The 12,321-nt window shown below is 43.2% G+C and overlaps 1 protein-coding gene across 11 annotated transcripts in view; it reads right to left on the bottom strand.

Annotated features, from left to right (window-relative positions):
• grin1a (glutamate receptor, ionotropic, N-methyl D-aspartate 1a) overlaps positions 1–12,321 on the bottom strand; it is a 39,960-nt gene that overhangs the window by 7,300 nt on the left and 20,339 nt on the right. For 6 of the 11 annotated variants that reach the window (XR_004895091.1, XM_035991809.1, XM_035991807.1 and 3 more), the window contains 11 exons: positions 11,665–11,751; positions 11,076–11,223; positions 10,634–10,761; positions 8,235–8,399; positions 6,214–6,332; positions 5,750–5,862; positions 5,067–5,215; positions 4,748–4,905; positions 4,045–4,206; positions 3,615–3,724; positions 3,102–3,247 (listed from right to left, as the gene is read on the bottom strand). Coding sequence is in view for 10 of the 11 variants with exons in the window: in XM_035991809.1 (XP_035847702.1) it covers positions 3,102–3,247; positions 3,615–3,724; positions 4,045–4,206; positions 4,748–4,905; positions 5,067–5,215; positions 5,750–5,862; positions 6,214–6,332; positions 8,235–8,399; positions 10,634–10,761; positions 11,076–11,223; positions 11,665–11,751 (1,485 nt within the window). In the remaining variant the exon portion in view is untranslated. Of the gene's footprint in view, positions 1–2,763; positions 2,815–3,101; positions 3,248–3,614; positions 3,725–4,044; positions 4,207–4,747; positions 4,906–5,066; positions 5,216–5,749; positions 5,863–6,213; positions 6,333–8,234; positions 8,400–10,633; positions 10,762–11,075; positions 11,224–11,664; positions 11,752–12,321 lie in introns of all 11 variants that reach the window. The other 5 variants (XM_035991808.1, XM_035991810.1, XM_031277409.2 and 2 more) reach the window with 2 other exon arrangements.

Genomic DNA, 12,321 nt, shown 5'->3' with positions numbered 1-12,321 from the left:
TAGCGACATATTATACTGTAGTTGGTAGCATTAAGACCACGTTGCAAAACAAAAACATTAAAATATAAAATACATGAAGCCTACAAAATTCGTACCAGTCTGCCCGATGTCATTGGCCAATATTAGCTCATTACAGGTTTTCAAAAATGTTGTGCAAAAACGATACCTTTAAAACAGTGCTGCTGCCTAAACAGTGTCTGAACTTATACTTAAAAAAAAGAAGAGCACAAAACAACAGCCTGCAACGTTTAAGAACGGCTTGTTTATTGCTAAGGCCATACAGTATAACCAAATTTAAATAATGTATTTAAAAAAAAAAAAAAAAAGAAGAAGATTTCACCAGTCAATTGCTGTTAGATAACAAAAAGAAGAACCACTAGATGGCAGGAGGGTACTCTACTACAACAACAGCATGTGTTTCTCGAGGTGCACTTGAATGCACCATGAGCTTACGAGGTGCAATTGAATGCACCATTAACGTGGCACCGCCTCGTAATGTGGTGTTCAGAGGTTGTGGTCATTTCACAATTTTCTGTGAGATCAGGTATTGTCGCAAAAGGAACAACATCTTATATATCTGTACTTTGTATAATGTAAATTATAAATTTAGATCATAATGATTTAAATCTGCCCAAAAAAGGCTAACCAATGCACTAAATGAGATTAAGTAGATCTACCCCCACTACATCTCTGCGGCTACAGCTCCTTAAGGACTATCTTAGGCATGCAATTACTACAATGCATGCACCTTTATTTCTTAGTAAAGCCTTGTGGGAGCAACGGTTGGTGGTATGGTAGTTAATCAACTTATATTTTGAGGGCTTTTGAGCATTGACAGCATGTAGAGGATGAGGGATGTTGCACATGAACAGATTTAGGTTAGTCAGAAGTGCACGTTCTCTTAGGTTACGTCTCTATGTTGAAAGGTATGTGGGTGCGCAGTACTGCACAGTGCTTTGCATAAAACACCAACCTGAGGCAGTATAAGCACATAATTACATACAAACACACGCACAAGCAGTCAAAATGATGCCAACAATGGGACTCATTGGTTGGTTTCAGTGCTTGCTGCACTAAGGAAGGAGGAGGCCACATAAACTGTGATCTTAGATTTTCCATCGTGATGAGCTTGTGTCCTACATAACCAATGTCGTCATATTTCATTTGTAAAAAATAAGATCACGGTGAGTAATCTAATCAGTGCACCCAAACAGTATGAATAATATCCTGAAGAACATTCAATCAGAACAGAACAAAACAGATTGTATTAGCTCGACTTGACTTGGTGGGCTCTCTCTGCGCTTCTTGAATTACGGCGGTTATATTTAGGGCAGTGAATATTGTGTGCGTCTGTCATTTTAGCTCTAGGGCCCACAGTGACGGTCGATGAGCAAGATGAGCATGCATGAGCCGTCTTTGTTCAGCGGTGCAGAGAAATCAACGTGATCATCGCTGACATGGAGCTGAAACGCGCTGGTCTACAGGCAGTTTAGTGTGTCCCTCTCCTTTCTCAGTGATGCCCCCCCGCCTCCCCCCAGCATGCATTCGCTTGCTGTTTGCGCCTAGGGAACGCACATCATATGAGGACACTTACGACAATTACATACACTAGTCAGGTCGAGCGCAGACACTCTCGGAAGGACATTGATTTGCTGACAGGCATTTGTGATTTTATACTGTACCTTCTTCCAGCCCTGCTGTCTCTATTCAGCAGGGCCACACACTGAGCTTTGGTTCAAGGTTTACTGAGACAGGCCGCATCACAGGCTCATAGTGGAACTGGTTAATAAATGTGGGACCCTTGCAACCTCCAAGCTATCCAATCAGGGAGTGAAACCATCAAGAGTAAAGGAAGGGACGGTGTGTGGGTGGAGGAGGGGTGCTCCAGTGCTCCAACGCTTCACAACCACGTTTGATTGCATTAGAAAACGGGGGCAAATCATGTTCTTCATCGGCTGAGTGGAGGACCTTAATGCTTGATTGTAGCTTAAAGGGTTGGTTCACTCAAATTACAAAACAGAAAATAAATTCTCATTTACTCCTTTTAGTATCTTGCATTGCCGACGTCTTTAAATCATCATCAATAAAAAATGAATTCAACTCCATTTTATTGGTTATTAAACCAAAACTATTTGCATGGCTAGATACCACTTGGGCAAGTAGAACATTTTATCTATTTTTTTAAATGTGGGTGAGCTGACCCTTTAAATTGACACCTGCTTCTGCTTGCACTGCGTTGCATGAAGCCTCGGGCATGCAAGATAAGCTTGACTCATATTTGGTGTCTGCATTATGGACACTGCAGTGGATAAGGAGACAAACTGTAGACTGTAGCATTTACAGTTATGCTGACAATACTGTGTGATTTGTGCCAGGGCATTGATTTTAATTGATTTTAATCTGTATGCTCTATTTGCATTCTTAGCTTCTGGCTGCTGTTAGTATGGCCTTTAGAGTGAAGGAAATCAATGATGACGCGCATCAACCGGACCATAATCACTGTATATATTGTTTTTATGTTGTTTCTGGCAGGACATTTGCTTTTTTTTCGTCGGCTTTCCATGTCCACATCATCTGAATGAAGTGTATAAGCGCCACAGCAGCAGCTTAGAAAATACTATGTCATGCCATGGACATGGGAGGGGAATTTTCATTTGGGTGTCCATCATGTTAGAGATTCACAAGGCTAATTATCTTATTGTTATTCTAACAGCGAAAGGTAGCATGGGGGTGGAAATGGTTCTGCTAGTTAGAGTTACATACTAATGAGGGGGTCCCGGCCACCGCTTGACTTCCAGAGGCCTCCTTACTGTCCTGCAGGCACACACAAGAGACACGGGCGCTGTTGGCCTCTGGGAACTGTTAGGATCTACACGGTGGCCACTGAGGATGCCTTACAGAGCATGAAGGCATCAGAGATCACGGTTTCTCATACGGTGATCTGGCAGTCTGACCACCACTGAAGTGCAAAATTAGAAGCTCCTAAAGAGGCTGAGAGACAGAAATCAACCCCCATGAGGAGGGGGCTGTGTGGGCTCTCTTGCACCCCAGTCTCAGCCTTTCCACCCTGGGTGTGAGCGAGCAGAGGGGATTAATCCTACCTGCAGGTTCTTCCTCCAAACATTGACGGCCGCAAAGGCCAGCTGCATCTGCTTCCTGCGGGCGTCTTTATGGCGCTTATATGCGATTTCAATGAAGATTAGGAAGATCCCTGCCGCTATTCCTCCTGCCACCAACATGAAGACTCCTGTTGGGAAGGGACAGACGAACAGAAACAGAGCAGAGGGAGAGATCTGTGAGTTGCTGGTCTACAACCTGGCCGCGCCCACTGAGCATGAATGCATCGTCTGCCCGTCATGCTCAGTGGTCGCCCTTCTTTTTCAACCAGCTCCTACTGACGGAGGCAGCTGCAACCCACACAATATTAATGGAAGACCACAACCGCACAAAGTCACAGCACAATATACTGTACGCCACACTTCCACAGAGCACCCACGGCGACACTAAAACAACGATTTTGTAAAGGTATTGGACAAAAAAGGGCTACAGTACCTTACCACTGCAGTTTTTGTCCAATCACTTTTAACGCTTTCTCTACGCCTTAAGGACCATACCTGCCATGTTTTCAAAGGTGAGTGTGGCTGGGGCATTGCTCCTTGAGTCACACTCCTGGTATCTCACCCAGGTTTTATCTAGGTCTTCCATGAAGCCGTTCTCATGAGAACTGCAGGGGGTTGGGGTTGGTGGGGAGAGAGGTGACAAAGTTAATACACGGTCGCAAATGGCGGAATTTCCGAGCCGCTTACTGTACTCCCAGATAGCAACATAAATGAGACAGACAGAGACAGCAGGACAGGTGTACAGACAGACAGACAAACAAACACTAACTAGACAGACAGGAGAGGGGAGATACAGAGAGATAAGATGTGACATAAGGCGATGTATTTGGATGGCTTTAAAAACGGTCAGTAAGTGACCAAGAAATCATATTGATAAGAAACTAAAAGAAGTCATACGAGTAATGCAGCTTCGGCTGGGACAGACCTGAGAATGGCCAGGGACACATTCTGTTTCCAGGGGCTGTCCTTGCGCATGCCTATGCCAAAGCCCGAACGGAAAAACAGCTCTCCCGTGGTCACAAGGTCGCACTTCTGCGAGGCTTCAAACTCCAGCACCGCAGAGTCCCAGATGAAAGCATGCAGCTTGCTGTGGGGGGAGGGGGAGGGAGGAGGAGGAGGAGGGAGGAGGGGAAGGAGGGGGTTACGGTGCAACAGTACAATGATTTACATACACATTTACGGCTCCCACCCCTCTCTCTCTCTCGCACACCAGATCGTGTGTGTCATTCAGCGTTTACCAGCAATCCCTACCGCTGCTTATGGCCCCAAATGAAATCCAATGCCAGATGGGTGAGGGCGCGTCCCCCCATTGGATTCCCCCCATCTCAAAGATGTTCGTCTGGGTACAACCTGAAAAAGGGTGCTCCTCCACTCAATGTTAGCTTAACCTCACACTGGTGCCAGTGCTGTTGACACGTCCACACTCGCTCCTGTCCCTGGCGTCTGTCTCGGCCGGGCGATGGGCCTGGATCAGAGGGAACGCAGCAGTAAGCCCTGCCGGTTCCGCCTGGTCCAGAGGTCCATGTCCCCCCCCCTGAGCTGACTGGACTGGCCCTGGTCTGTGTGTCTGATAGGTCGATCAGCCGGCCGACACGTACTCTGGTCGGCCCGGCCTGGCCGAGACTCACTTGTCACGCACGGCCTGGATAGCCTCGGCGGCACTCTCATAGTTGTGCTTCTCCATGTGGCGGTACATGGTGCTAAGCTCCACCTGCCGCCGGAAGTAGATGTCCACGGAGCTCTGCTTCACTGTGGCGTAGATGAACTTGTCCGATGGGTTTCTCAGCTGCATAAAGAGACAAAGACAAGACACAAACAGTCGAACAATGACTACTAAGTTATGTAGAACTTTATATAAATATATATTTTATATGTATAAACATTGTTTTATGTACTGTAGATACAAATGTTAGTGTGTATTATGCTTGAGTATCGCCCTGTACACACTCTTGGGTCATTGATGCCGGTGATGCGCTCCTCAGGCCGGTCCAACACCAGGAAGGCAGCCAGGTTGGCAGTATAAGAAGCCACAATGATCATGGCAAATCCGGCCCACACCATACCCAGGATTCTCGCTGAGAAGCTGCGCGGGGCACCTGTGTGGGGAGTTTTCAACTCAGTAAATGGATTAGTCATGCAGCGTAGTCAGCTGGATACTTCTCTTCCTGTTAGGTAAGAGTTTGACCAATCAAAACACTGCTACTTCTGTTATTACTACTGCTGATAGCAATGATCATTAACCCATATATATACAGTTTTATAATAAACCCCCCCTAAAAAATTGCATAACGTTTACAAAGAAATACAAATATAGATTACTAAAAATACCAGACATGAAAAGTAAAACTGGAAGACAAATGGCACAAGCAAAGGCAACCGGTATAAACTGTTAAAAGACACCGTCTTTCTTTACAAAATGTGATTTGAAAGGAACTAATTTGTCATCCTCTACGAAAAACATGACACCTGGAGCCACATCCGCTTTGATTTTGGTCTGCATACAACTGCAAAACTGTGTAAACACCAAAGTACTCGGGAGCATTACCGTGTTCTGGGAGAAAGGCAACATTTACTGCTGAACAAGTGACGATTTGGAGATTTTCCTTATTGGTTTTCATTCTTTATCTCACCTTCACCGATTCCAGAATTCAGCAACACTCCCCAGGAGAACCACATAGCAGATGATAAGGTGAGGGCATCTTCTTCTTCTTCTTCACTGTTTACTTTAAATCTTCCAAACGGGCTAGAGGGAAGAAATTGGGAGGGTTGCAGGAGATGAAACTGAGAAATTGCAGAGAACCCGTAGAGGGGAAAACCCTTGCGACCCCAGGCAGGGAAGGGAACTGAACATGAGCGAGCAAAGTAAGAGGGAGACAAAGTCAGAAAGAAAACAGACACACAGGGACAGAGCAGTGGGATGTTTTGGAGACAATCTTCCCCTCCGTCTGCCTTTGTGTCCACACCGAGGGAAGATCTGCAGTGCTCAGGAGTGCATGTTTACACACATGTATGCAGACATTCACTGATTCAGTCGTGAGTACACACAAACACACACATGGGCACACTCATACACACACACAGGTCCCCCTTGTACCTGAACCGGTCTAGTAGGTAAAGCATCACCGCCACCACATGCACCGAAAGACCCACCAGCAGCCACAGCGTGCTTTGGAACGGCTGCATGAACGAGTCCAATGTACTGCGAGGGATTTCCTGAAAACACACACCGCAATGGGTTTTTGATTGATAAGCAACAACTTTGATAACCTTACGTTTGCACATAATACACTAACATAGTATGTCTGTTTCCAAGTTTATCTCCTCAACTTTATACCCATGTATAGTTTACATATTTGCTGGCCAGTTTTGCTATGTAGTTTGAGGACTTGCATGTTTTTCCTACTGTTGCAGGCCCGCTTGTGTGTCTGTTCATGTCTGTGCATGTTGGAAATCATAAAGCAGAAATGAATTGAAATTGTGTAGTCAATCACAGTGAACTTTGAGATAATATTCATTTATCAAAGAACGATGGTCATGGCAAGTGCCGACTGATTTGAAAAGTCAGCACTACATCACCTCATAATAATAATAATAGCCTAATAATGGACAAAAATGAATGAAGTTTCACAAGCGTGCTTAGAAATTTAAATAACATAATGGCAATGAGAGAAAAGTGATGGATACCTGGAAATAATACAGTACACATTTAGAACACTAAAATACAGTAGCATTAGCATTTTTTTGCAAAATAGTCTGGTGTGATGTAAAGTACTGTAAATATGCAGCAAATGGGCTAAATCACATAATGCAGAAATCAATGGTAGCTGCGTTTAACTTCTACTCTTTCACCTGAAAATAGTTAAATTAAAGTGCTCATATTATGCTCATTTTCAGGTTCATAATTGTATTTAGAGGTTGTACCAGAATAGGTTCACATGGTTTAATTTTCAAGAAACACCATACTTTTGTTGTACGGCACATTGCTGCAGCTCCTCTTTTCACCCTGTGTGTTGAGCTCTCTGTTTTAGCTACAGAGTGAGGCATCTCACTTCTGTACCATCTTTGTTGGGAGTCGCACATGCGCAGTTAAGTACTGCTAACTTGTCAGTTACAGAGTATGAGGGTGTGCCATGCTAGCAGCTAGGCGAGCATTATAACGCGTGTTACAAAGTGACGCATGTTTGTCTCTGAAGTAAAGGCTGGACTACAATAGAGCTGTTTGGAGCAGTTTGTGAACAGTGTTTTCTGTTGGAGATGGTAAGTCCCTTTGGGGTGGACTTTGAGATTTTTCACTTTGTAAACCTATAACGTGCACAAAAAAGATATATAATACAATAAAGTAAAGGGAAAAAGCCAAAAAGCATTATATGAGCACTTTAACCAAATGTAAATCTGTCATTAAACTGGGATTATTTCTCATCTTTGAAAGGCGACAAGCTCTGCTGTCCACATAAGGTAAAATGATAAGGATAGTATCGCTCCAACAAACATGTTTTCTGTGTTTTTCAAATCAAATTGGGCACATTTTAATAAATTCCGGGTAAAGCAAAAATAAATATGTGTTCTGAGTTTGTCACACCACAGAAAAATAGCAACCAATTCGTGCTACAAGACTGAAAGGTTTGTTAGTGACGACTATTTTGCTTTTGTTTATTTGATTGTGGTATGTAACAGTTGTTTTTGATGTATTTATTAAACTGAAAGAGAACTGGAAAGTTGGGAACTCCCCCGCTCACACAGGGGGGGGAACGAAACAAGACTGATGCTATGCGCTCTAACGTTAGTAGTACCATCCTGTTTATATAGTACGGGAGGGGTTATGTTAAGGATGGCTCCAGTGCATCATCGAACCATGATTTCAGACCACCCAAATATCCTGGACACAGGAAACCAACAGTCTAACTCCTCAATTCAGTACTACACAATTTACAGCCTTTTCACATTTACAATTATTTTCTACCACGTATACTGTGTTTAGAAAAAAAAAAAAAAAATCACAGATTTTGCTTTACCCGGACTTTAAGCGTGTTTGAATTTCTGTCTGATACATCTGCCATATACTGCCCAACATAAGTTTATCAGCTTTTTTATTAAAGGTTAAAGGCAGACACTTACCTTTTTAACGAGGATGGTCAGGCCTTGATATTTAAAGGGTTTGGAGAATTCGATGTACTGCGCTCGTTCGTTGTTTATAGTCAGCGGGGCTACAATCATGTCAGCCAGGCCCCCCAGGAGCTCTCCCATCATGCCATTCCACTCTTTCTTGTTACTGTTGTTTACCTGAAGTCCCAAAAGAAAGGTGTTAACATGAGAATCAGCTATCAACCTGCTGTCGTCTAGACAACAGAATGTTTCCAGGATTTGAGGATTTGGGTTTAGCCTAGTGGGGATATAAGTTCTAGGGGAAACTGGCTCTGACTTACAGAAGAGAGCTTGCTTATTTTCAGGAATTGATGAAATCATGCACTGAAGTACAACACAAGTGTAGAATATCGTGCTCATGCCTATAGGACAGGTCTTTTCTGGGTTAGAAATGAATGTTTCCACAGAATGAGCTGAAACTTGCTATAAAGCTCTGTAAAGCCAAGATTCAGGTGATAGACCTAAAGTGACCCCTTTCACATCATCACATTGATTTTTATTGTCATTTGAATTATATCCTCTTCAGGCTTTTTTTGCAAATTGATGTGAGTATACAGGACTACTGTGTGTTAACACATCAAAATTATGATTCTCATACAAAAAGTTATGGAAAAGTATTGATCAAGGGATTGAAATGAACGGTTATCGTTAAGAAGTATTCAGTTTGAATCTGACAGTTACTCATTCATTGTCAAGGGCAGGCCATCAAATAATATAAACACGACATGGCCCCAAATGTGACAGAAGCTATTAATGAAAACGTTAAGATTTCTCTATTCTCCAATATGATTGCTAGTAGTGATAGTAACATTCTGTGTTTGAAGTATATTGATGGTTAATGTTAAACTGATGTGGCAAGTGGTTTGTTACACAGAACAACCTGAAAAGCCATAATTGGAAACTGTTTGGAAAAGGGCTGGCACTTTCAAAAAATGCCTGGCAGATGACTGGATGAACCATCTGTCTATCACGTCCACCATTGTTGTTTTGGCCGCCACACACCTAAACCACGCTCATAGCTGCCAATAGCTCCTCACCGGACGCCGATTGGTGCGCTAAGCTGGTAGTTCAGACACAAATGCATTAGGTTGGAGCCTGACAAGATGGTGATATTTCGTGATATGTGATCCTCTTATTGTCACGTCATATCGCGATATTTCGAGGGTAGATCATGTAAAAGGTTTCTCCTGTAGTACTGTGCACCTGCAGATAGACCTAGTTGAACCAATGGCCAAAACCAGAATGTTTTTTGTCATACTGCTAACCAATCAATTCAAAGCATCGCTCGAGATAGCCCAAACATGCAGGTTACAAACAGACAGAAAATATAATTTATCACTAGTGTATCCATATTTCGACGCTATTCATCAACTGTTAGCTTAAAAACTAACTATTTACATAGAAAACAGACAACCTTTATAACTGCCAACAGATCCAGCATTAACCCTTATTGTTAGCCAATATTAGTAAGCTAGTGTAAGCTTCAAAACGTAAGCTACACGTTAGCTATAAGCTAACATTAGCTGCTAGCTAAAAGTTACTCCGTTACTTGGTTTTGATATTACAGTATGTCTCGTTCACATTACAACCAATTGACACTTCCACATTGACGATAACACTAATGGGGATTGCTGTCTCGCTTTGCCAGACCTTCCTCCACAGCGTTGCGAAGGAGGGTCTGGCTAGTCCACACAGCATTCTGGGATGGGAGAAAAAAATGCTCTGGTTTATTGCATTTCTTTAAACCAATTACAATCGTCTTGGGCGGTGCTAAGCGCTGGGAAGAGCCATGGTGTTGCTGCAAAATAGCCTCGGGAAGGAACTTGTTTTGGTGGAACGTGTACGTTCAAAAGTTGTTTTAGTCGTGCAACAGAAAACTCAGATCGGACAGATAGTCTAGCTAGCTGTCTGGATTTACCCTGCAGAGATCTGAGGAATAGTTAACCATAGTCCTCAGAAATCCACCGGAGTTTAAAATTCCACCACAAAGAAAGCGGAAGGTAAAGGACATCTGGCTGAAAAGAGTGAAACCTGGCGGAATTTCAGGCAGCAACGGAGCAATCCGGTAGTGGAACGCCGTGGATATAGACTACTGCTCGCCTACTCTATCCTAGTGTAGACATTTAAAACTGACTCCAGATCAATGACAATGGGCAAGTTCACCTGCTTGACATTTGATACCTGTGGGTCTCCGCTTTATGACTGCTTATTGCTTCAGCTCGGAATGGTTAGTGAGATCCCTACTGTTAGTGAAGTGAAATAAGAAGATTACAAACTATTCAAGTTATGTAAAGTATTGAATGTGAGGTATTGGGTGCCATCTGTGCGTCATGCAAAAATATGACGAATATGGTTGTGAATGTAAAACTAACCCGCTCCTGAGTTCCAAATTTTCCATCAGCCACCAGATGCACCTCGTAGGTGAAGTTCATGGTCATGGCCAACTTGATGAGGAGATCGATACAGAATCCATAACAACATTGGGGCACAATTGGGCGTCCTGTAACAAAACCAGCAACAGTTGCAAGTTACAATCACTCTTGAGGAAGCACGTTAGTTTTTAATCCAAAGGCGGCGCATGTAGACTGAACAAAATGCATGACAGTGCACTGCAGACGACCACACACAGTCACACTGTTTGCCAGAAACACAGCATACAGACCAAGCATATCCCAGCATCCCAACAATCACTCATTCTGAATGGCACACTCAGCTACATGCATACATATATAGATACCTACTGCATATATATGTATGCATCTCCAGTGGGTGTTTGGCGGGTGCAGTAAAAGCACAGTGATAATATAAACGTCCCTGATAGGTTACCTGGGATGGTCTCATTGGGCCCAGTGCAGATAACCTTTTTAATTAAGACTCCATTTAATGTGATTTCCTCCTTGCATGTTCCATCCGGTTGAGTGGGTTTCACATATACAAATGGCTCCTGGTGTATCGTCACTATCTACAACAGACGGGACAGAAAGCTGTTTAACACGTAGTCAGGGCTGGATCCGTTTGGATCCCAAGGGACTTCAGCGAGTGAGAGAGACAGAGAGAGAGAGACAGAGACAGAGACAGAGAGAGAGAGAGAGAGAGAGAGAGAGAGAGAGAAGAAAAAAATTGGAAAAACCCAGCAGATAGACAAATGTACAAACTCCCAGATACACATGGACACACAAAGACAGACAAATGTAAAAATAACTGACGAAGATACAGATGAGAGGTTCTTTGCAAGCCTATGACAAATTTGAAGAGATAAAATTAATAGCAAATATATCATCGTGCTATGAGCATAGACTATCTTCACTCCCCCATGAGAAACAAGAATCAGTACATCAGCTCAGCTCCGTACTCTATGTAGACAAAAACGTCACATTGCAGCAGCAAAGTGAAGGCACCCTACCTTTAATCGAGTGGACATCTGGAAGCCCTGTGGTTTCTCAGTCTCTCCTCCGGGCCAGATGATCTTCCGCTGATTGTTCATCACCACCTGCAGGGATGCCGCACACATACACACTATCATAGGTGAGTGCTGACAGAAGGCGTGCTGCTGATGAGGCTCCAGCGCTGTGGGTGAGCATCACTAATGAGTCAGCTTTATATAAGCACAGCTCAGCGGTTCTTTTATTAACTTCATCAACCTCTGACTTATGTGTCATACCTGAGGGTAATAGAAACTGTTTATTATGAGACCTATCGCCAGCAAACTGAAGTGCTGATCCTCACAGTCCTTACTTTTTGCCGTGTTTGCATGGCTGGCCCGTTTAAATATCCACCATTAACTACAAATTAATTTATTTTGACAGAATACTCTCAACACTAGGTCAACTAACTAGCTTTTCCCAGAGCTTTCAACCACATCTCACAGTCGTCATTAAGAGATGGAGTTTGCTCAGTTGTTATGGAGTGACTTCTTCACTAATGAAGACTATTTCTGAGGTCAAGAATGAACATCGAAGCTCATATCACAGATTTGATATTATGCACACCTGTTTTTAAACATTTTGAAATGGATTTTTTAGCCATTTCCCAAATTCAGTGGAAGTTGCAACACTTCGAA

This window comes from Sander lucioperca, chromosome 14, assembly GCF_008315115.2.
Source record: "Sander lucioperca isolate FBNREF2018 chromosome 14, SLUC_FBN_1.2, whole genome shotgun sequence".
Taxonomy (NCBI): Eukaryota; Metazoa; Chordata; class Actinopteri; order Perciformes; family Percidae; genus Sander; species Sander lucioperca.
This window is presented reverse-complemented; position numbering and strand designations above follow the sequence as displayed.